General features: G+C 36.8%; 1 protein-coding gene across 1 annotated transcript in view; it reads right to left on the bottom strand.

Moving 5' to 3' along the window:
- LOC100547664 (leucine-rich repeat and calponin homology domain-containing protein 1) overlaps positions 1-18,407 on the bottom strand; it is a gene marked incomplete at its 5' end in the record, with an annotated part of 31,182 nt that extends 12,775 nt beyond the window's left edge. The window contains 8 exons of the mRNA XM_010728861.2: positions 1,373-1,485; positions 2,632-2,737; positions 3,899-3,983; positions 7,660-7,787; positions 10,068-10,204; positions 10,717-10,822; positions 15,214-15,340; positions 18,253-18,407. Coding sequence (XP_010727163.1) covers positions 1,373-1,485; positions 2,632-2,737; positions 3,899-3,983; positions 7,660-7,787; positions 10,068-10,204; positions 10,717-10,822; positions 15,214-15,340; positions 18,253-18,407 — 957 coding nt within the window. The remainder of the gene's footprint in view (positions 1-1,372; positions 1,486-2,631; positions 2,738-3,898; positions 3,984-7,659; positions 7,788-10,067; positions 10,205-10,716; positions 10,823-15,213; positions 15,341-18,252) is intronic.
- Positions 18,408-21,301: the final 2,894 nt, after the last annotated feature.

Below are 21,301 nucleotides of genomic sequence, written 5' to 3'. Positions count from 1 at the left end.
TTAATGTTAAGAAGATAACAGAAAAATCCAAGAGCTTGTTCTGGCAATATTGTCATACTGTCATTCAATACAGTAACTTCTCTTACTGAACCACTGTCCGCTACACATTATTTCATATAATACTATTTTATTACATGACAGAGGTTATTCCCAAGGGAATAGTATTTGCTAAGGAAAATCATGATGATGAATGGACAAGAACAAGCAAATAACAAGCATACAGAATATAATCTGTCAACTTCAGATGTCTGTACTTCTACCTTTGTCAAGAGAAGATGAAAACATTCTAATCCCCTTCTGTCTAGTTCATTTACCTCAAATGTGTACCTTTGTTGAAAATCTTTATGCAGGAAACCTACAATGTGTTAACCTTTTTACAGCAAGTTTTTAGTAAAGAAATCACTAAAGAACAAGCCAATAAAAGGTAACTCAATGTGTCTTAAACATTCAGCATAAATAATTCTTACAGTCAGTGAAGTTTTAGGCAATAAATCATTTGTGACCTTAAATGCTGTTGAGTTAAGATCTGTACTTGTAAGTAACAGAAATAAGAAGCAACATATATGCACTGAATAAAGTTTCCTGATAACAAACAGAGGTGGTTGTCACCTCAGAGGCTAGAAACAGCAAAACAGGATCTGTGAAGTTTTGTTGCTAGAAAAAATAAAAGTTGCACAAATTGAGATTTTTTTTTTCAGAACCAACAGTCTGTTTTTTTTTTCTATTTCCAAGAAGTTGAAAGGTAGTAAGCTTTCTCTTTCCAAGTATTATCTCTCAGCACACATTTTTCAGTAAGGGATACAACACAAAGATAGAGCCTCTTCAGATTCTTCAAAACTATCCATAAAAGCAGAAAACTGGTCCAAAATATATATATTAAAAAGTCTTTTCTGGTCTATAAATCCAGAAGAGACCTCACTTCCATAAGAACGCTACAAAACACTACTTTCTTAAATATCTTTTTGCATTACAAAATTTTGAGCAAAAATATCCAGCAAATAAATGTCAGGATAAAAAGTACTCACTTGAAACTTCATTAGAATCTTTCAAAACTCAGTTTACCTAATTATGTTTTTAAAAATAAATAAATTATTAGGCAGTTCTTGCTACATAATAAAGTGTACTTCTTGAGTTACCACACAGAGGTAATCACTATTGATTCACTGTTCATTTCTATGGATCTTATTTTAGCTTTGTACTACATCAATTATAATTTTAAATCTATTTTTGCATTCTGGATCTTTTATGACAATGAATATTAACTGTGGTGTTTTATACATTATAATGTCTGTAGTTCCTCACTCCTGATTGCTCTATAATTAGGATAGCAGTGAAAATATTTTCTGCTGCTAAGAACTGAACACACACTTGCCTTAATGTAGCTCATAAATTCTGTAGTAAGAGCATCTGATTCATCAAGCCGGATTCCTGTCTCTCTTGATTTATCATTGACAATCAAGTGAGAAGATCCCTGATGGAATTCCACTGAAAACAACAATAAATGAAGACAAAATTATTTCTGGTTCAGCTGAAAATTTACTACTCACGAGAACACTAAAATTATGAGCTCAAAACCAAATGAATTCAAGTTTAAGTCCAAACCATATTTAAAAACCTCAAAAAAGTGCAGACTGTTTCATTCAAGGGAGAGATGTCTATTCATTGCAAAGTTTCAATAAATCAATATCCTTGGCTCAATACAGCTGTTTGATCCCTTACACTCTCTGATGGGGTGATAAGCACTGCAGGACGCGAGTCTTACTATATCAGTTGCATATTACCATATTCTGATGAGAATCTCAACTGAAATTCATTTAATCTAGCATGAAACATTCATTAAATGCTGGTTTCCTATTTATGTGGCTTCCAGCTTACTGATATTATCCTGCAACTTACCAATAGTATGTGCAGATCATAAGGAATCATCTTTTATCAGTACGCGGATAACTTTAATGAAGGTGTAACTTCAATAAAATATAGATATAACTACACACACTGCCACTCCACTTTTATATACTGCTAATTCAGAATGTGAGCTGGTATTTGACAAAGTTATTAGACACTGAGATTACTGACTTGGAAGCTTGTTTTAAAATTATAGAACGATTTGGGTTGAAAGGGACCTTTAAGATCATCTAGTTCCAACCCCTGCTATAGGCAGGGACACCTCCCTCTAGGCTAGACTGACTCTCACTTTTCTTACCCTAGTGAGAAACAGAATTTATTAATCCTTGAGACAAGGTGCAAGAAGTTCATTGAAACCAACACAGAAAATGACTATACTCAATTTGGTATAGTTTAAAACTGCTGTAAAACCTTTTTCTGTTCCAAATGACTGCATAGGCATACCTGAAAGCCTCCTGGATAAGAAAGAATTTACCACAAATAAATTAATTATAATAATTCTTACTGATTGATTATAAAATCAGCAAGGAAAATCAACTTTTATCCAAAGCAAAATCAAACACTGAAGTTTTAAGTTTTAAGTTAAAGTTCATGTTTTTAGATAGAAGACTAGAAAGACTAATCAGTACTCGCTGTGCTGTGACATTTTCAGACTCCATTTACAGTCTTATACAGTTATCAACAGAAATTTCCTGTTTTTAACCTCCACAGTTTTGACATTCCAACCTTTTCTTGAGTTAGCATGGTGACCTGAATCTTCCTTTACAACCTGATCTTCTTCCACAATGTCTGACATTGGAACATTAAAGCTGATAGTATCTTCATCAGATGGCTAAGAAGAAATCAGAGAAAAAATAGTTTCACATTAAATCCAAGATTTAATAAAACACATAAAAATACATGCTTTCACTACAAAGCTAACAACTTCAGGAAGTGTAATAATGGTAGAATAATTTGTAAGCCTCTTTGAATGGACTGCATGTTTGTACAGTTATGTAAAGACTTGCCCAAATAATTGGCAACCACTGTATTTATATGTGTTTCTGTATTTAACAGAGTATAACTGGATTCATTTTCTATTTGCTTTGGCAGTAATTGCAAATTCAGTATCTAAGCTTGATTCTTTCCAAACAAGTGTCAAAAGCAACAGACTTTTCCTCAAAGGAAGAGAAAAACACATGAAAATTATTGATATTTTTTTTTAATAGGAAGAAACCTATTCTTTTATACTCATTAAGTCAGACCACAAATTCTTTTAGTTACACATTTCAGAAAGATTCTTACTGAAATACAAGTTACTTACTTATTTATAATTATCTGTGAAGCCTAACTGCTCATTTGAATACCTAAGAAAAGACTTCCCAGGAATTAGTGCTCTGTTCAGCTGAGTAGAGCCTCAGAAAGAAATTCTAGGAAATGTGTAACTGTAGCTGTAACTGCTTAGTACAACACTACTCTCAGGAAGTCAACCTTTTTCTTTGCCCACTCACACAAAATAGCTCAAGAAAAATTCTGAAGGCTTATTTCCAGCACTGCCTAACTGCCAGAGCATGGAAACACACAGCATAGATGCACATGAAGATGTGCAAAGATTCTGAAGCTCTTGCTCTCCAGAAAACTACCATAACCACAACACCACAGAACATATCAGGACTGAGCATACGAACTCGAGTTAATCTCCCACATGAAAAATTCAGAAGTCAGAGAGGAAACTAGTAAGAAGGAGCCAGACGTATAACATTTATATAACATTTATTTGGCTGGAAAGAGTAGACAGCATTCTGGTTTGGACTCTATTTTCTAGATTATTGCTTAAAAACGTATCCAAAAACGTGGATACAAAACTGGAAAAAAATCCCAGTCTTCTTTTATCTTCGTTCTAAAGTTTTATAAGTGATAAATTCATGCCATGGACGTGGTTGCACAGTTTTCATAGCTAAAAATGTAGCTATACATATTAAGAAATAAGAGTGTGGAGAAAGGGGCAACTTACCTCTGTTGCTGACAAACGCTTATCACCATTGTCACTACCAACACCTGAATCCGAGTCCTTTTTACTTGGGTAGAGGTCATCAATGCTAGATGTGAACAGAAAACAATAGAAAGCTATCACAGCATGTACAGTTAGAATTCTGTCCCATTTTCACTTAGAGAAAAATTCCAACAATTATCAATGTCAGTGAAGATATCACAGAATCATGGAATCCTTAGAGTTGGAAGGGACCTCTGAAGGACGTCTAGTCCAATTCCCCTACAGTGAATAGGAACACCACCACTAGATCAGTTTGCCCAGGGCCTGATCCAGCCTCACCTTGAAAGTCTCCAGGGACGAGGCATCAACCACATCACTGGGCAACCTGTTCCGGTGCCTCACCACCCTCACTTTAAAAGACTTTTTCCTTATGTTCAACCTCAATCTGCCCTCTAAGCTTGAAGCCATTTCTTCTTGTTCTAACACCACAAACCCTGCTAAAGAGTCTGTCCACTTCTTTCCTGTAGCTCCCCTTTAGACACTGAAAAGCCTTTCAGTGTCAAGTCACCTCAGATCCTTCTCTCCTCCAGGCTGAACAGCTCCAGCTCTCTCAGCCTGTCCTTGTAGGAGAGGTGTTCCATCCCTTGGATCATTTTTGTGGTCCTCCTCTGGACACACTCCAACAGGTCTGTGTTGCTCCTGTGCTGAGGACTCCACATTTGGACCCAGTACTCCAGGTGAGGTCTTACCAGTGCAGAGTAGAGGGGCAGGATCACCTCCCTCACCCTGTTGGCCACACTGCTTTGGATGCAGTCCAGGACACGACTGGCCTTCTGGGCTGTGAGAACATATTGCTGTCTCATGTCCAGCTAATCATCTACCAGTACCCCCAGTTCTTTTTGGCAGGGCTGCACTCAATCCTTTCTTTCCCTGTTTTGTAGCAGGGGATGCCTTGAGCCAGGTGCAAGATCTTGCAATTGGCCTTGTTGAACCTCATGGATTCATCCGGACTCACTGTTCAAGGCTCTCCAGGTCCCTCTGGATGACATCTCATCCCTCTGGTGTACTAACTGCACCACACAGCTTGGTGTCATCTGCAAACTTGCTGAGAGTGCACTTGGCCCCAGTGTCAATGTCACTGATGAAGACATTAAAGAGTACTGGTCCCAGCACTGACACTACTCATCACTGATCTCCATCCAGACATTCAACAATTGACTGCCACTCTCTGGACTTGATCCTGCAGCAAGTTCTTTGTCCATCAAACTGTCCACCCATCAAATCATATATTTCCAATTTGGAGAGCTGAATGTTGTGGGGTGCCATTTCAAAGGCCTTACTGAAGTTGAGATAGATGATATCAGTGGCTCTAACCTTGTCCACTGATGCAGTGACACCACTGTAAAAAGTCTCTTGGTTGGTCAAATAGAATTTGCCCTCGGTGAAGCCACACTGGTTTTCCCATATCACCTCCCTGCCTTTCATGTGCCTTAGCTCAGCTTCCAGGAGGATCTACTCCATGATCTTTCCGGGCAGAGGTGAGACTGACAGGTCTGTAGTTCCCAGAGTCATCCTTTTTCCCTTCTTAAAAATGAACGTGATGTTGCCTTTTTTTCACTCACCATCAGGGACTTCACCTGATTGCCGTGACTTTTCAAATATCATTGAGAGTGGCTCGGCAACTGCATCAGCTAATTCCCTCAGGACTCTAGAATGCATTTCATCCCACAAAGTAGCTTAATATGGATACAAACTACACATCTGCAGTCTGCTAGTAGTAAAGTAAAATGACGGAATGGTTCATTAACTTAAGGATTAATGAAAACAATAAAATAATCCATCCTAAAGGTTGTTGCTTTTGTCTGTGCACCGGACAAAAATATTTAGCTATTAGCCAAGTAGTACAGGATTCTGACTGAAGTAATTTAGCCATGTCACAGAAAACTAAACTAGCTGAACTCCAACTGGAGTCAACTAATTTAAAAGTAACCATCGATGCATTAAAAACGAACTGTTAACTCCCTGGAGCTTGGAGTAATTATTAACATAGAAACCTCCTTTTGAGGCTTTAAAATAGAAAATTGAAATTTAATATTTCCAGAAAATGACTATAGTAATTGCAACTGTCATCTCTTCAGGATTTGTATTATTGCTTAATATGACCTCTGCTCATTTTAAAGTACACCAGTAGATAAATACACTCATCAGTTAACTATTTTTTTTTCCTTTACTTCCTTCTCATTTGCAATTCTGAATGTTGTAAACCTAAATTCAGATTAACACAGTGATTTTGAAAAGTACTTTAACAATCTTCACATGAAGAAGGTATCTGATTCAGCTTAATCTCCAATTATCTGTAATCAATAAACTCAAAAGATTGGAGACATTCAATAGCCATCTGGATGCGAGCCTCCAGCTGTTCTTGCTTGGGGCAGGGTGGGTGGGCAGATATAGGGGGGAAGGGTGATGAGTTAGACTATTTGAATCTAAGTATTCTGTGATTTTTGTCAGTACTGTGGAAATCTTAACCAGGTTGTGTTTTTCCTTTTGAAGTGTGAAATAATTCTCTAAAGCAAAGCATCATATTTTCCAACTAAACAAAACATACACATGTTCAAATAATTAACTGAATAAAATATATCATAAGATAAAGGTTAAACGGTAAGAATATACCCTCAAGCATCTATTTTAGCTTTAGTACATTCTCTGTGATAGAACAGTGGACTGCTAGTTATCAGCTGGTATCCTTTCAGTACTAGTCCTTTACCAGATGATTGACAGGGAGACTCTAAAACAGCTTTTTTTTTTTTCCTCAGAGTGTTAGCAGCAACATCTCTGTTTGTATTTTCATCAACATTTTGTTTTTACTGGGCATCCCCATAATTTTTCCATGATTGTTTAATATAAACTTCTCACACTGGCAAAGAAAGAGCTGGCTACGATTTGGTTTCCAATTAGCCATGAAGATTCCCACAAAAAGGATCTCCCTCTGTTGATCTAACAAATTGAAGACATTGTCTTTCATTTTGCCAAATAAACTAATAATAAAATTTAATTTCACTTCAAAAGAATATCAGTACCTACTCAATTCTCTTTGTTGGATGAATTAGATTAGATGTTAGGAGGAATTTATTTACCCAGAGGTGAGTGAGGCACTGGCACAGCTGCCCAGAGAAACTGTGGGTGCCCCATCCCTGGAGGCATTCAAGGCCAGGTTGGATGGAGCTCTGGGCAATCCCATCTAGTGGGTGGTAACCATAACCATTGTGGAGGGGGTTGGAATTGGATGGTTCTTAAGATCCCTTCTAACTCAAGACATTCTGTGATTCTATGAAGAAAAAAAGCTTAACAAAATTAGGCAACTCTAATAACACATAAATCACAAAATGAAGCAAGAAGTGAATTTCTTTTAGTATGTTTTTTGTAGATTTACAATGAAGATTCAACACCAAGTTATACTACCTTCTTAATTATTTTCAATATATTCCAGTAGTATACTAGTAGAAGGTTAAATTTAAGCAAAGGCTTACTTCCAAGCTCTTTCCTAACATGCTGCTGACTTTAATCAGAATCAGTTGTTAAAAATACTTAATTTTATTCTAAATCCTTTTAAGGATTTCATAAGAATAAAATAAAGCAAAAGAAAGTTCTGCTTGGAAAAGAGCTGTCTAAATGGAACCTAAACAACAAAAACTGTAGAAGCTAAGGATAAAACCACTTTTCACTTTGTTCCAAGATAATAAATATTACATGCGAAAAATAAGTTTGATCTTTATTCGTACCTTTCTTCCACAGGTTGTGGCAAATGTGGCTGTTCTATGGCATTAAGATACAGTGAGTCTGCTGTTTTAATCTGACAGGCCTGTACTGTCAGATATTTGAATATATGCACCTTCCCCTTTGTACAAATCTGTTAGGAAAAAAAGATGGGTTTATATGTAGAAAAAAGGAAATGTATTCCAAATTTCGCTTAGTGTAAAACTACTTGAAAACCAACTCATGAGGTCACAATAGAAATACTATAAAGGAAAACATGATTTTATTTTTAAAGAAACGATTAAGAACAACTTTAATAAGCGAATCAATTGAGTGCATCAGTATGGATACTCTAAGAGAGAAAACAGCAAAAGGATGTATTATATTTTACAAAATCCAAATTCTCTCATAAAGGATTATGATTAATAAAACATATTTAGGCCTATTACCAACTGTAAACTCAGTCATTATTTTATAAAATTAGTCAACAGTAACAATTAATTAACCAACATGTCCTTTACACACTGTCATACTGGTTTTATGGTGTTCAAGCATCTTTATGATGCATTTCACTTGCCTTTACATTCTCTTCTTTGACTGCACTCTTTAACTCACATGCTTGCTAGATGACAGGATGAGGGGAAATGGCCTCAAGTTGCATAAGGGAAGTTTAGGTTGGATATCAGGAAATAATTCTTTACAGAAAGGTCTATTAAGCACTGGAACAGGCTCACCAAGGAGGAGGTTGACTCACCATCCCTAGATGTGTTTGGATGTGGTGCTCAGGGACACAATTTAGCGGAGGGCTGTTTGAGTTAGGGTAGTATGATTAGGTTGTGGTTGGACTCGATGATCCTTAAAGTCTTTTTCTACCTGAGCAACTCTATGATTCTATGTTTTGAGCTTAGTAATTGCATCACCATGGTTAGTTAAAGAAAGGAGCTTCTCTAATGTAATAAAAACTCTCAAATACTTCAGCAGCTGCTAATCTAAAACAAGTATACTAGATAACTTTGAATCTAGGGTCCAGTAAGTCAACAAAGCTGTCCTTAAGCAGCAAACAGAAGTTCCATTTATGATCATTTCTCAGCGTGATCTACGTTCATAACAGGATCTTAATTTCCTTCTACTGTAAATTTATTGTCATACATAGAGTAAAAAAAAATCATGTAAATTATGTTCTAGGCTGCGAGAACATGCATATATCATATGTGGTAAATAATAGCAAAAAACTTTCTAGAAATGGGCTTTTATTAACCCAGAACCCTGAGTTGGAAGACCATGACCAGGGAAACAAAATCCCAGGCAGCTCTGAACGTGTGCAGGATTTGCTGCTTCAGCTGGTCTTCAGGGCCCAATGAAATTTGTTCTCCTTCAAGGACAAAGAGGCCACCCAGAGAGATCTTCATAAACTGGGCTGGGCAATCACCAACTACATGAAATTTAACAAGAGCAATTCTATATCTGGGACAGGGCAGCCTGGATATGTATACAGAATGGGAAACAAGAAGTTGGAGGGCAGTCCCACAAAAAGGGATCTTGAGGTTCTGGTTGTTGGAAACCAGAGTCAGCAGTGTGCACTGGCAACCAAAAGAGCCAACCATGTCATGGACTGCTGGGCAGGGGATGGAAGGGACCGTACCACTCTGTTCCCTGTTCATGCAGCCTCACTTCAAGTCCTGTGTACAATTTAGGGCACAACAAAAGAAGAACATAACACTGTTAGAAAGTGCTCAAAGGAGGGCTATGAAGATGGTGAAGGGTTTAGAGGGGAAGACCTATGAGAAGCTGCTGAAGTCCTATGGTTTGTTCAGCTTAGAGAAGAGGGACTGAATAGAGGCCTCATGGAAGCCTACAGCTTCCTCATGAGGGAAAGGGAAGGGCAGGAGCTAATATCTTCTCTCTGGTGACAGTGGTATCAGAGGATGCTCACGCTGGATATCAGGAAAATGTTCTTCACCAGAGGGCGGGTTGGGCATTGGCTTCCCAAGGCAGAGGGCATGATCCAATCTGCCAGAGTTCAAGTACTGACTGTAAATGCTCTCAGGTTTGAATTTTTGGTGGTCCTGCATGGAGACAGTAATTAGACCTTGTGGATCCCTTCCAACCTGTGATACTCTACGATTCCATGATTTATCAAGAAAGCTTCCCAACAACCTTCTTTTTCAAAATGATACACACATTAAGTTTCAGACGGAGATAGGAGCAACAAAATAAATAGGTAGCTAACAGTGGTAATCTTCCAAAACAGCATTGGTTCAAGTAGCGTACAGATGCACAGAATATAGGACACTTTGTCTTGTTTATATATCCACAACTAATGTCTGTCATTACTCGAATTCAGACACCTGCAATTGCAGAAGATGACATTTTATAGACTAAGTTATCATCCACCTAATCTTAAGGCACAATTTAAATGACAGATGTTACTTACTTGTGCTGGTGGAGATTGCAAAGGATTGTTCTCAAGCAGCAGTACTTGTAACTGTGCCATCTTTCTAAAACAAATGGGAATCACAAGCACTTTATTGCAGGAAAAGTCGAACTTCACCAAGGGAAGCTGTACTAGCTCTAAAAACAATAGAAAAGACAAAAGGTATTATATCTGTACTGACTTTTTGTCATAAAATAATATTTCTAACTCAACTTTTTTTGTTTGTGTCATCAGAAAAGAAAAAGGAGTATTATCCCTCATATAATAAAATACAGGACATAATATCCTCTTTCCTCCTCCCACTTCTAAAAAATACAAATTCTGACAGGAATTTTTTGCTTTCCTATATAGAATAGAGGGAAAGAATGTTAATGAAACACCAGTGACAACAGATTTTAAAACACTTTGAAGCAGCTGACAGTTATCTGCATTCACAGGAAAGCATCTGTGCAGCTTAAGATACCTAGAATCATAAAGATAATTAATTGAAGTCTTCAACATTATTGTCTCCATACACACAGTGAACTCAAATAGAAAACATTTCAACACAAGGTAGTTATTTTCTATTATTACTTACTCACATGATTAAAGACTTTCAAAATACCAAAAATCCTAATGCCTCTACTATAGATCTTTTCATAACTCATACCTTGGGGTAAAACTTCGAGGTAATTTCTTCTGACATTCAGTTCTTTTAAAGATTTCAGCAGGCCTATCTGTTGTGGCAAAGTTGTGATTTCATTGCAGCTGACATCCTACAGCAAAAGAAACAGAAATAATGAACTTTTGTCTCTAAAGTGAGAAATTGTAGCTAATATGTTATTAACAGAGTAACATTTTATTAAACTGAAAACACAACTATCAGCAGCCTGCCTTCAGTGGGCAGAGTGAGACATGTGAGAAAATATTTACACGTTATTCACAACCCAGAGCAAATATTTATTTAGAAGTTAATTTTGAAAGTTAATTCTGTACAAACATTCAGAACAATTTGTTTAACACGTTCTACCTCTTTGCTCATATAAGTATTTCAGCAACATGATTATATAAACTAAAATCTGTTTGGATGATGTATATAACTGTTACTGTGTGAATGTGAGTTTTAAAAAGATTCTTATAGAGAAAATATTAAAGCAAAATTAAAAAAAAATAGAAAACAGCAATATCCTTCTATAATAATGTTCAGAGAAGGCATGTATTCAATCAAATAGCAGGCTACACTAAAATAGTGCAGGCCTCGCTTGTAATTACAAGGTATTTAATATATTACTGTAACAGCTCATTCTTACATGCCTAGACAGGTTCTAAGCAGGTCTGATTTTGAGGGCTATATTCAGCTGGTTTAAGAGTCTTGGAACCAACGTTCATTTTAGCATTTCCAAAGGAATAACCGCTGTAAAGTTGAGCTAAGCTTAAAGTGTTGAATGAACAAGTGAGCATTATTTTAAGGAAGCATTTCCTATACACCAGCATTACTGTGAAGTATGATATTTTTATGATATTATCGCTATTGAGTTATCACAAAAAACTGCCATGAATTCGTTCTAAAAAAAAAAAAATCAACTTGTTGGATTAAGTCAGTCTAAAACAAGATAGTTATCATGTATTAGCTATCACTTTTACTGCCAAACTGTCTAAACTCAGTATGAAATCAGAAGGGCATTGAAACCTGTGGCTAAATGCCAGGCAATCTGTCAGTTTCAGTCACGTCACTTTCTGAATAGAAAATAGAAAAAGCTCTCCACCACATGAGAGCCAAGTGGGGTAATGCCAAATTTTCGCCAACAGATTAAGGGTAAAATCCTTATATACCCATTTCAGAGGGTTCATGCCCATTCTTGATTGTTTCAGACGATGGATTTGTACAGCACATGGGAGCTCTTCAACTCCAGAATGCCTCTAAGTCAGTCAGACTTCCAAGTCATCTCCTTGAAGATAGCTGCTTTAATACTAGTGAAAAGCATTGCATTAACTCTGTACCTTCAATTCTAAAAATTAGTTAATGGAAAACAACAGTAATAGCAAGATCTGATCTGGCAATGACATTCTTTTTATCAGATGTGTTTCTTCTCATTATCTCACTGTTGCCAAAATTTCCTTCTCTTGTCAAAACAGAGTCAGGGAATTTTAGCTTTAAGACAAGGAAATTAAAAACACCAGTTAACGAGTGCTTCTTTTACCCAAACTATGGTGCTGTTAATTGCAATGTTCCCAGATCATTTATTTTTAAAGCTTTACTGTCCTATTTTCAATTTACAAACTTTAAATGAGTTTATAATTAGATACTCATCTTTAGAGCAAAAAATTGAAATTGAAAGTCACCTTGTGGTAGAGAAACTCTACATCAAGTACACTTACATGCACATCAGAACAAGTAAGGGAAAGAGAGTTTTAAAGGAAGTGCAAAAGGGATGTCTGACAGTGCATAGCTTCAAAACATCCACAAAAAGACTAATCTCTTATGACAGCATGTCAGTATTCACCAGAGCTCTACAGTCAGTTGTATCCTACTAATCCAACTTCAGATATTATTTTTTTTTTACTACTATGCATAAATAGAGAGACCTATTATATTCTTTCCATTTATACTTACCATACTTCATGTGTATATATGTGACTGTGTTTACCTTAAACTTTGGAATTACTTTGATAGTATTGCTTTCATTATTGCCAAAGTCAAATGCCTGTGTTTTTCAAGCCAATTACATTTTTGGAGAAATGTGGCAATCAGCAGTTTGGAATTTCACTTGATGGGCATCCAGAGACAGTTGAAATCAAACTACTACTCAGGTTACAGGGCTAGTCTTTGCTGAAGGTCAGACTTCTTGCATTAACATCATTATGTCCTAATTGGTTATTTCCTGGCATGACAACATGGATAATTTCTCACAATTAGAGAAAAGTAAGGCTCCCTAAAATGTAACAGCAACTTCTGTGGCATGCAGCTCACTGCCTTTAAGACAGCTATCGGACTACACAGAAGAACCCTACCCTACAATTTAAAAGAAAATGTAAAAATTAATTAATGTACCAGTCATTCAATGTCACAGCTACAAAATGTTTCTAAATATAAAAATGTAATAAAAAAAGAAGAGAAGGAAGAAAACTATTAATTGGGAAGACCTGACCTAACCTGCAGCATAACTGCTGCTACCTTTCTAGAGTGACCACAGAAGTAAAACCTGTTTCAAAAGTTAGATTAAAAAGAAAATCCATTTGCTATGTATATTCAGACTTACTGCAAGCAGCCTAGGAAAAACTGTAAAACACTGAAAATCTGATGCTTGCCAAAGCGCTGGTAAACCAAGAACCGAATGCAGGCAGTTGGTGTCTGCCTCCTCTCAGGACTGATCCCTTGGGCCAGGCCAGCATCAGTACTGTGTGTGTCCCAAAACAAGAGCATGCCCTGCCAAAGAGATGCCTGGTAGTGTCACCTGCATGCTATTCAGGCTGGCATTGCTCTCACACAGCTGAACGTTTCATGCAACAACAACTGCAGCATGATCTAATCTTTTTTTTTCCCCTCTATTAGTTCTAGAATAACAATCACCTTATTATCTAAGCTGCATGATGCATAACTATCCAGATACGGCTCTCAATTCAGTGCTTCATCACAGTTTAGTCATAATAATGCAACCTATTTCATTGGAAATGTTCAAAGTACTCATGGTAGAACCTAAGTAATGAGGGCATCTGAACAGAAGCACATCTAATCTAACAAGAATTGTTACTCACTCCTTCAGTTTAACAGTTCTGTCCAGTCATTCTATCCCCTAAGTTAGGATGTGTTTAGTACTGCTCAGCCATAAATAAGACCGGACTTATAATCTCTTACTGAACCTATTTTAAGCACAATAGAAACAATGCTACAATCTGACATGTTTTTGAAGGTAATTCAATCAAAACAATTTCAGTAACCTGATTAAATCCCTTAAGAAAAGTACTTCAAGCTGCTAAATAAATTATTAATACTTACTAAAAATCAGTGATCAGTAATAGAACAAAACTGGTAGTGTTTAACTCGGGTATAAAAGGTAACTGTTTCCCCCCTCAAACCAGATTCATTACAATAAATAGTATAAGCCTGATACCACAAAGTGTTGTACAGGAAAAATGGAAGAAAGGAGAAAGCCTGATAGTTGTTGCTTCATATATGAGGGCTCAGTACCAGCACTGGCTCCTAAAGCAAGGTTAGCTCAGCAGAATTCAGTGGAGAAATTATTATTATAAAAATGCCAATATGATAAGCAGGTAATTTCTGACAGCAACAAGATGCACAAGATAAATGCAGCCAATGGTGATGTCAGCAGCTGGGAGAAAGTTCACATTTCATTGTTTTGCTCTGCATAAACTGGCAGCTTCAGAAAATTGTTTGTTTGCCAACTGAGAGGTCAAGGTGAACAGAAACAATCACAAGGCATTACACATGTGCCAGAGAGAGTTCAGGAAGCATACAACATAAAAAGATGTAGATAAAGGAGGAGGAAAGGGAAGCACTCATATACATAATTTCATATACATAATTTTAGAAACCATATATAACTAAATAAAGTTTAAGTTAAGTACCAAATAATTTCTGCACTTTCTGATTCTCATTTGTTAGACAATGTATTATGGATGCAATACTACTGAATGCAGAAATAGTAGTCATCCAGTCAGCTTCGAAAAACCAAGAGGGATATAGTCTGTAAATCTGTTTAGACAGATGTTTGAGCAAAGTTGCATGACAAAAATAGTGAAACAAAATGCAAACAAACTGCTAAGATCAGTTTCATTAGCAGAATGCAGTGTGGTAAGCAGACAGCACTGGGAGAAGAGAAGAGAGGTGGTATTGGATGACAGTACAGCTTTGCAGAACCTGATGCCAGAACCAGAAACACAGCAAAACAAGGTGCCAGAGCATGTACTCAGTACAACAGGTGAAGAAATTAAACATAGAAGCTGAGTTTTGAATGAACAAAGGCAGCAATGTTGCTTAGAATGGTTCTGAAGAGCAAAAAAAGAGAATTACTGTTACTACTCAATACAATTCAGAAGTCAAAAACTGGCATTGTAGTACGAGGCATTTGTTCCAACATCTTTGCAAAGAGTATTTCATTGATTCTGGTTAACAAATAAAAACAAAATAGCAAAATTAGTAACATACCAGTTCCATTAACTGCTTTAGCTGACCTATCTCTTCTGGAAGGGAACCTAGCTTATTGTTACTTGCAATTAAGACTTTTAGAGGAAGACCGCACAGGCAAGCTGGCAAAGAAGAAAGTTGATTTCGACTGCAACAAAACAAAGAAAGAAAACTACCGTTAAGAACACCAATGACATTCTACTGCACACATGCATGAAGTTCTAGTTGTATAACTCCTACGTTCTGATGGGTCAGATTTCCTGCAGATAACATACAAGCTTTGGAATTGCAATCTTTAGGAAAACATTTGTAAATCAAAAATACCTGCAATTACTGACTAAACAGTATTGTGGAGAATTACCACTCTGGAAAAAAAAATATATCACTTCAACAACAATTTAAAAGTGATTTTCATCTACAATAGCCATTTCCCCTCCCAACGAACACCAAAAACTCCACTGAGGCAGTAGTTAGCAGGTATTTCAATATTCCTATGTTTTCACTACAGTCTACTCTATAGGGCTTCTGGTTAACCTGAAAATGAACAAAAAAGAATTCCAGATTAACTGCTTATTTTCCTAATTCCTTTTTTAGTACATTTATAGTTGAAGATCACTTTGTACTTGTTGCTATTCCTCCAACCTCACAGAAAACCCAAACTGAGTGGTGAACATTTCTGTAAGGAAACAAAGTCCAGAAGAAAAAAAATATACTCTTTTTAAATGCATCCTTTTTGCTCCTGATCTGCTTCCTGTTCAGTGGTTAATGAATATAAGCCATAACATTATCCCTCTCCTAATTTGATAGAAGGCAGCCAGGCAACAATTCAATTTAGCATCAATTCATAAAAATTGCTATTAATATCACTGTATTCTGACTACCTAACAAACATTTCACTCTATTGGGAACAACTTTATTTTTCATCTTGATAATGTGAAAACCAAAGAACAAGAAAAATGTAGATTTTTAATATCTCACTAAACACATTTAAGTGTTAAAAGAACAAGTAAAAACACCTATTTCCCAGTCCTGTAACCTATAGATCACATACTTCAAAATATTTTCCTTCATCGTTTGAAAAAACTAACAAACAAAAAAAGGGTAGCTTGCAACAATCTTACACTACAAGACAGTTCTATATTATGGTGCAAAAGAACTTCTTCATGGTAAAGGTGACAGAGCACTGGAACAAGTTGCCCAGAGAGATTGTAGAGCCTCCTTCAATGGAGATATTCAAGAACTGTATGGATGCCTACCTGTGTGACCTACTGTAGGGTACTTGCTTTAGCAGGAGGGTCAGACTCTATGATTTCTGGAGGTCCCTTCCAACCCCTGCACTTCTATGATTCTGTGATACTAAAAATGATTTATTTTAACTTCATGGGAAAATGTTTCAGATGATTACTCCCAGAAGCTGATTAAGTCATACAACAAAAATAAGACATTCATAGGGTGCTTTCCATTACGTTTTTCATCAGCAGTGTTTTGGGACACACAGGAGAGTATGAGGAAAAGCATTCTCCAACAAAGAGAATATAGGACCTAATCTCTAAGAGAAGGTATTACTTATCAGGCCATATATTTCTTTATTCAAATTAAAGCCTAACAAAACAAGATCAGCTCCAAATCACTCACAGGCTTTCCTGAACACCAGTGAGACACCTCTGCCAAGCACATTGCTTAAAAACAATTTCCTTAAATAAAACTCATATACAGTTTTGGTGCTTTCGTGGATACCACTCATCTCTTGGCATTACTTTCTAACTCGGTTTAATACCTGGGCTTTCCCGGTATGGGACACAAAAATATTCATTTTAGATTGGCTGCCTTTTTCTTGCCAGGAAGAAACATGGCTAGAAAATCAATCTCTCTTCTACAGATTGCTTGCTGTGTTCAACTTGCATTGAGGAAGGTCATATCCAAATGAAGCGAAAATTATTTCAGGAGGTTTTAAGCTGAGGGAAACATCTTTAGTTAGTAAAACTTGTAAATTTTCCATTTGTTTAGAATGCCCAACTTAATGTGATATCTGATAGCAACTTTTGGGTATTCTGGGTTTGCAATGACTCACGTTCCATCACTACACTGAGATAATTCATCCTAACACATAAATTTATGAAAATGTTATATGCAAATTTGATTTCATCCGGTCTTAACTTCTTTATGTAGATCTAACTGTAACACTACTTCAAATTTACAAGTCCTACTCTTGATGTGTACATGTAGTAGGGTAGTATGTGTAGGGTAGTATGATTAGGTCATGGTTGGCCTCAATGATCTTTAAGGTCTTTTCCAACCTGAGTGATTCTGTGATTCTGTGTACTCAGGACACATTATTTTGTTTCAGTTTTTAAAGCCAAAATTATAATTACATGGCACACAAACATCATTCTTAAATCCCATATTATTATATCCTCATTATTACAGTTTCTACATATATTCAACTGCAAATAAACCTCTGTGCCTCGTCCCAGATGAAAAAGTGCTGACATATATTGTCTCAAAAGCAAAAAAAACATTCAGTTGCACTTTAACCAATAGACATTCTCAATATTGATTAGTATTCATGAACAGTTTTCCTGGAAGAGAGACAGAGGTGTCTAATTCTCTGTCACTTCTTCCTAAAAAAGGTAGCAATTATAAATCTGTCACAAGAGGAGGATATTAGTGATAAAATTCACACTTTTCCTGTCCATCTCCCTTGAGGAAAGCATTGATCCTCTGTCCCTACAATAAGCACACCTAACTTCACAAAATTCATTTTTAAGTGGGAATGAAAAGAATCCAACCACGCTGTTTTAATTAGCATTCTCAATTTGTTCAAAGAATAAGGGAAAGAAAAGGATGCATGTTACTTAGTCCATCCTTAAATAACTAAGTTTTTCATTTTAGCCTTTACAACGTCTTCATATAGAGAGCTGCACCTACAAGCAATGACTTTTTTGCATTACGGTTTGCAGTAAAAAGAAAAATGTAGTCATGTGTTCCAAGAACACAAAGTGCAGACAAAAACTCCTGACACATTTGCAATTAAACAGAAAACGTGGTAAACAAACTTACCTCAAATTTAAGTAAGTTAGCATTCTTAAGTTCACTATGGCATCTGGTATAATTTTAATACAGTTGTGGTATAGATTCAGTGTTTCCAGTGACACAAAATGGCACAACTCCGTAGGAATCTCCGTTAATCTGTTCTTTGATAGATCTGAAAAGAGGAAGGGAGAAAACACATTTTTTTAATCATCAGATACACATATTGAAAAACTATGCTTATTTATTAATATAAGAAAATAAATATAATCCTAAAGCCAGACAACAAATAAAGCCAATGTTTTATTAATCAAAATAAAACTAGGCCTAACCTTTAGAACTTTGAAATGGAACAGACTGTATATAAAAGAGCAAACATTCAATTAAAATTTATTTGGTCTAATAAAAAGTAATTATTTGCAGGATTCAATATCCTGAGAAAATACTTGAAACCACAACTCAGTAAATACTCCAAAGCCCAAATACTACGTCTCAAGACTGATACACAAATATGCAAGAACAACTGTGTTCTATCATCAGAAACAACACAAAAGTCATTCATACAATCAGACTGATAATGTGATCTGGAGAATGATCATCTCTTCAGTGGAAGGAACAGGAATACGTCTGAGCAAAGCAAACAAACAAACAACAAAAAAAGATGTCTGATAGAAAGGATACAAGGAATCTTGTTGATCCCCTCGTATCTTGCCACTAGCTCAAGCTTCCTCCCTGCTCCTTCAGTGCTTCTTTTGAAGCTTACTTTCTTTAACTGCAAGAAGGTAAAGGATCCAAAGTTTGGCAGACACATTTCTAGAGCATCTCATCTTTTCAGGACTATAAAAGTAATTTTGCTTTTGTGAACAAACTGGCAGAAGCTTGAAAATGTCCTTAATTTTGCCATGTCGGGCTCAGTTTGCTGTACACGGGTACAGTTTCAGCTCAAAACTATTGCCATTAGGAAAGTCTTATCCCTTTTGGTGTTGTTTCAGTTTCCTGCAACACAAGCTGCAATTCATCACTCTCCATTCCCCTTGTCAGCCTCCACTTTGCTTCACTTCCAACAATAACAAGTCTTGCTACTCCAAACTTGACCAAGATAACAGCAATGGCCAACAAGTGCATAAAGGGAGAGCAGTCCTGCTAACTCAAATGGTAACATGGTTGAATTGAGCACCTCTGTCAAAATTATTCACCCGTAAGTTCCTATACAACAGCAATGCTTGAAATGCTCTGCTTTGTCTTAGGAGACTTTGATGGTGGTTAGATGCAGCACTACCTCTATTTCTACTGTCCTTCACTTCTGCAATCAAACCAAGAAAGAAGAAATCTGTGAATGCCACCCTTTCTTTAGAGTGGAAGAAAGCTCTTCAATGATCCTCTGTTTCAGTGCTTAATCATCTCTGTTTTCTGTTTCCCACGTAACGTGGCATTCCAAAAAAACTTAATGCAGGTTCCCTACCCTTCTACCATAATATCTGATAATAAATATAGCTAGCAACAGAAGACTGACATGTTAGGACTAAGAACTGTGCAACAGATTTTCCTACTTTACAATCTGGTCTCAAAGAAAACCTTCCCCTTTTTTAAGCCACACTTTCTGTAGTGACATCCCCACACCATCGCTATCACTTCATCCCATAGCAGGGATGGAGCAAGGTGGCTCTGAAGAGTAAACAGAAACTCAGCCCTAGGCTGAAGAGTACCTCCAGGAACCTGGGTGGTATGGGAGGAGGGCCTCTCACCCTTGCTCTGATCCTCCGATAGTGATACACACAAATAAGACTGGGAACACAACAGTGTTACTTCTCCCTATGTTACTAAAGCTGCAGTCTACCATCCAGGCCCCAGCTTCAATTCTGTTCTCATTTCCTTTCACATCAGATAAAATTATCTGTTGACACTACTTTTCCCTTATACCGGAAAAAATCTTGGACTTCCAAGAAATGGAAGAGCATCTAGATTGATCCCGTTCCTCTGACAGACATCAAAGAACACAGTAAAATTATTTATTATTATTTTTATTACAATTTTTACATTTTAAAAATTGTTCTTATTGCTATCTTTTGTTCTCAAGGGCTTCAAGACTGTTAATGTGAAGAAGGACAAAACAAAATACCCACAGATGATAGCAGACAAAACCATCCCTGTTATCCCTCAGGACACTGGGGTGTTGGACACAATGTGTATACAACAAAGGAATTCAATTAACTTACAACAAAGGAAGTCAATTATTTATTATTGTCAAGTTATCACAGGTTTTAGTTCATTTCAACAGTATTATATCTCTTGTTGCTTCCTAAACAATAATAAGAAAAGAATTGTATCTGCTGAGTAAGGCGGAGAGGTTGTAGAGCCTCCTCTGGAGAGATGCAAAACCTGCCTGCGTGATTTCCTGTGGAATACACTGTAGGAAATGTGGGGCTGGACTCTCTGATTTCCAGAGGTCCTTTCCAACCCCTACAACTCTGACTCTGTGAAAAGCTGTATGTTTTATTTAACACTCTTATTTAATACTCGGTTAGCTTTATTCAACCAAAAATGGAGCCTCTGTACACGATGCAGGTAGAAGAGAGCCTGGCAGCTTCTAGGTGTGCCTTTGAAAATTCCAAGAAGAAAAGCACATCTTTCCAACGCTGAAAAGTAAGGGAAACATTCTGCAAGTGAACTCGATAAGGTATCTCGTCATTAACAGATATAACTTCTGAGACTTACATAATTAGTTTGATGTTACTTACACCAAGGTACTTTTGATTCTTTTGAAAAGTAATAGGACAAGGGGGAATCATAGAATCACAAGGTTTGAAAGGACCTACAAGATCATCCAGTCCAAACGTCCTCCCATCACCACTGCTACCACAAGCACTACCACCATATCTCACAGCTCCTCATCCAGACGCCTCTTCAACACTTCCAAGGACGGCGACTCCACCACCTCCCTGGGCAGCCATTCCAGTGCCTGACCACTCTCCAGGAAAAAAAGCTTTTCCTTGTGTCTAAGAATGTCTAAGAATGGTTTTAAACTAAGACTGGGTAGGTTTAGGTTAGATATTAGGAGGAAGTTTTTCACACAGAGGGT

This window comes from Meleagris gallopavo, chromosome 1, assembly GCF_000146605.3.
Source record: "Meleagris gallopavo isolate NT-WF06-2002-E0010 breed Aviagen turkey brand Nicholas breeding stock chromosome 1, Turkey_5.1, whole genome shotgun sequence".
Lineage (NCBI taxonomy): Eukaryota > Metazoa > Chordata > Aves > Galliformes > Phasianidae > Meleagris > Meleagris gallopavo.
The sequence above is the reverse complement of the archived record's forward strand: the minus strand, read 5'-3'. Positions and strand labels throughout refer to the sequence as shown.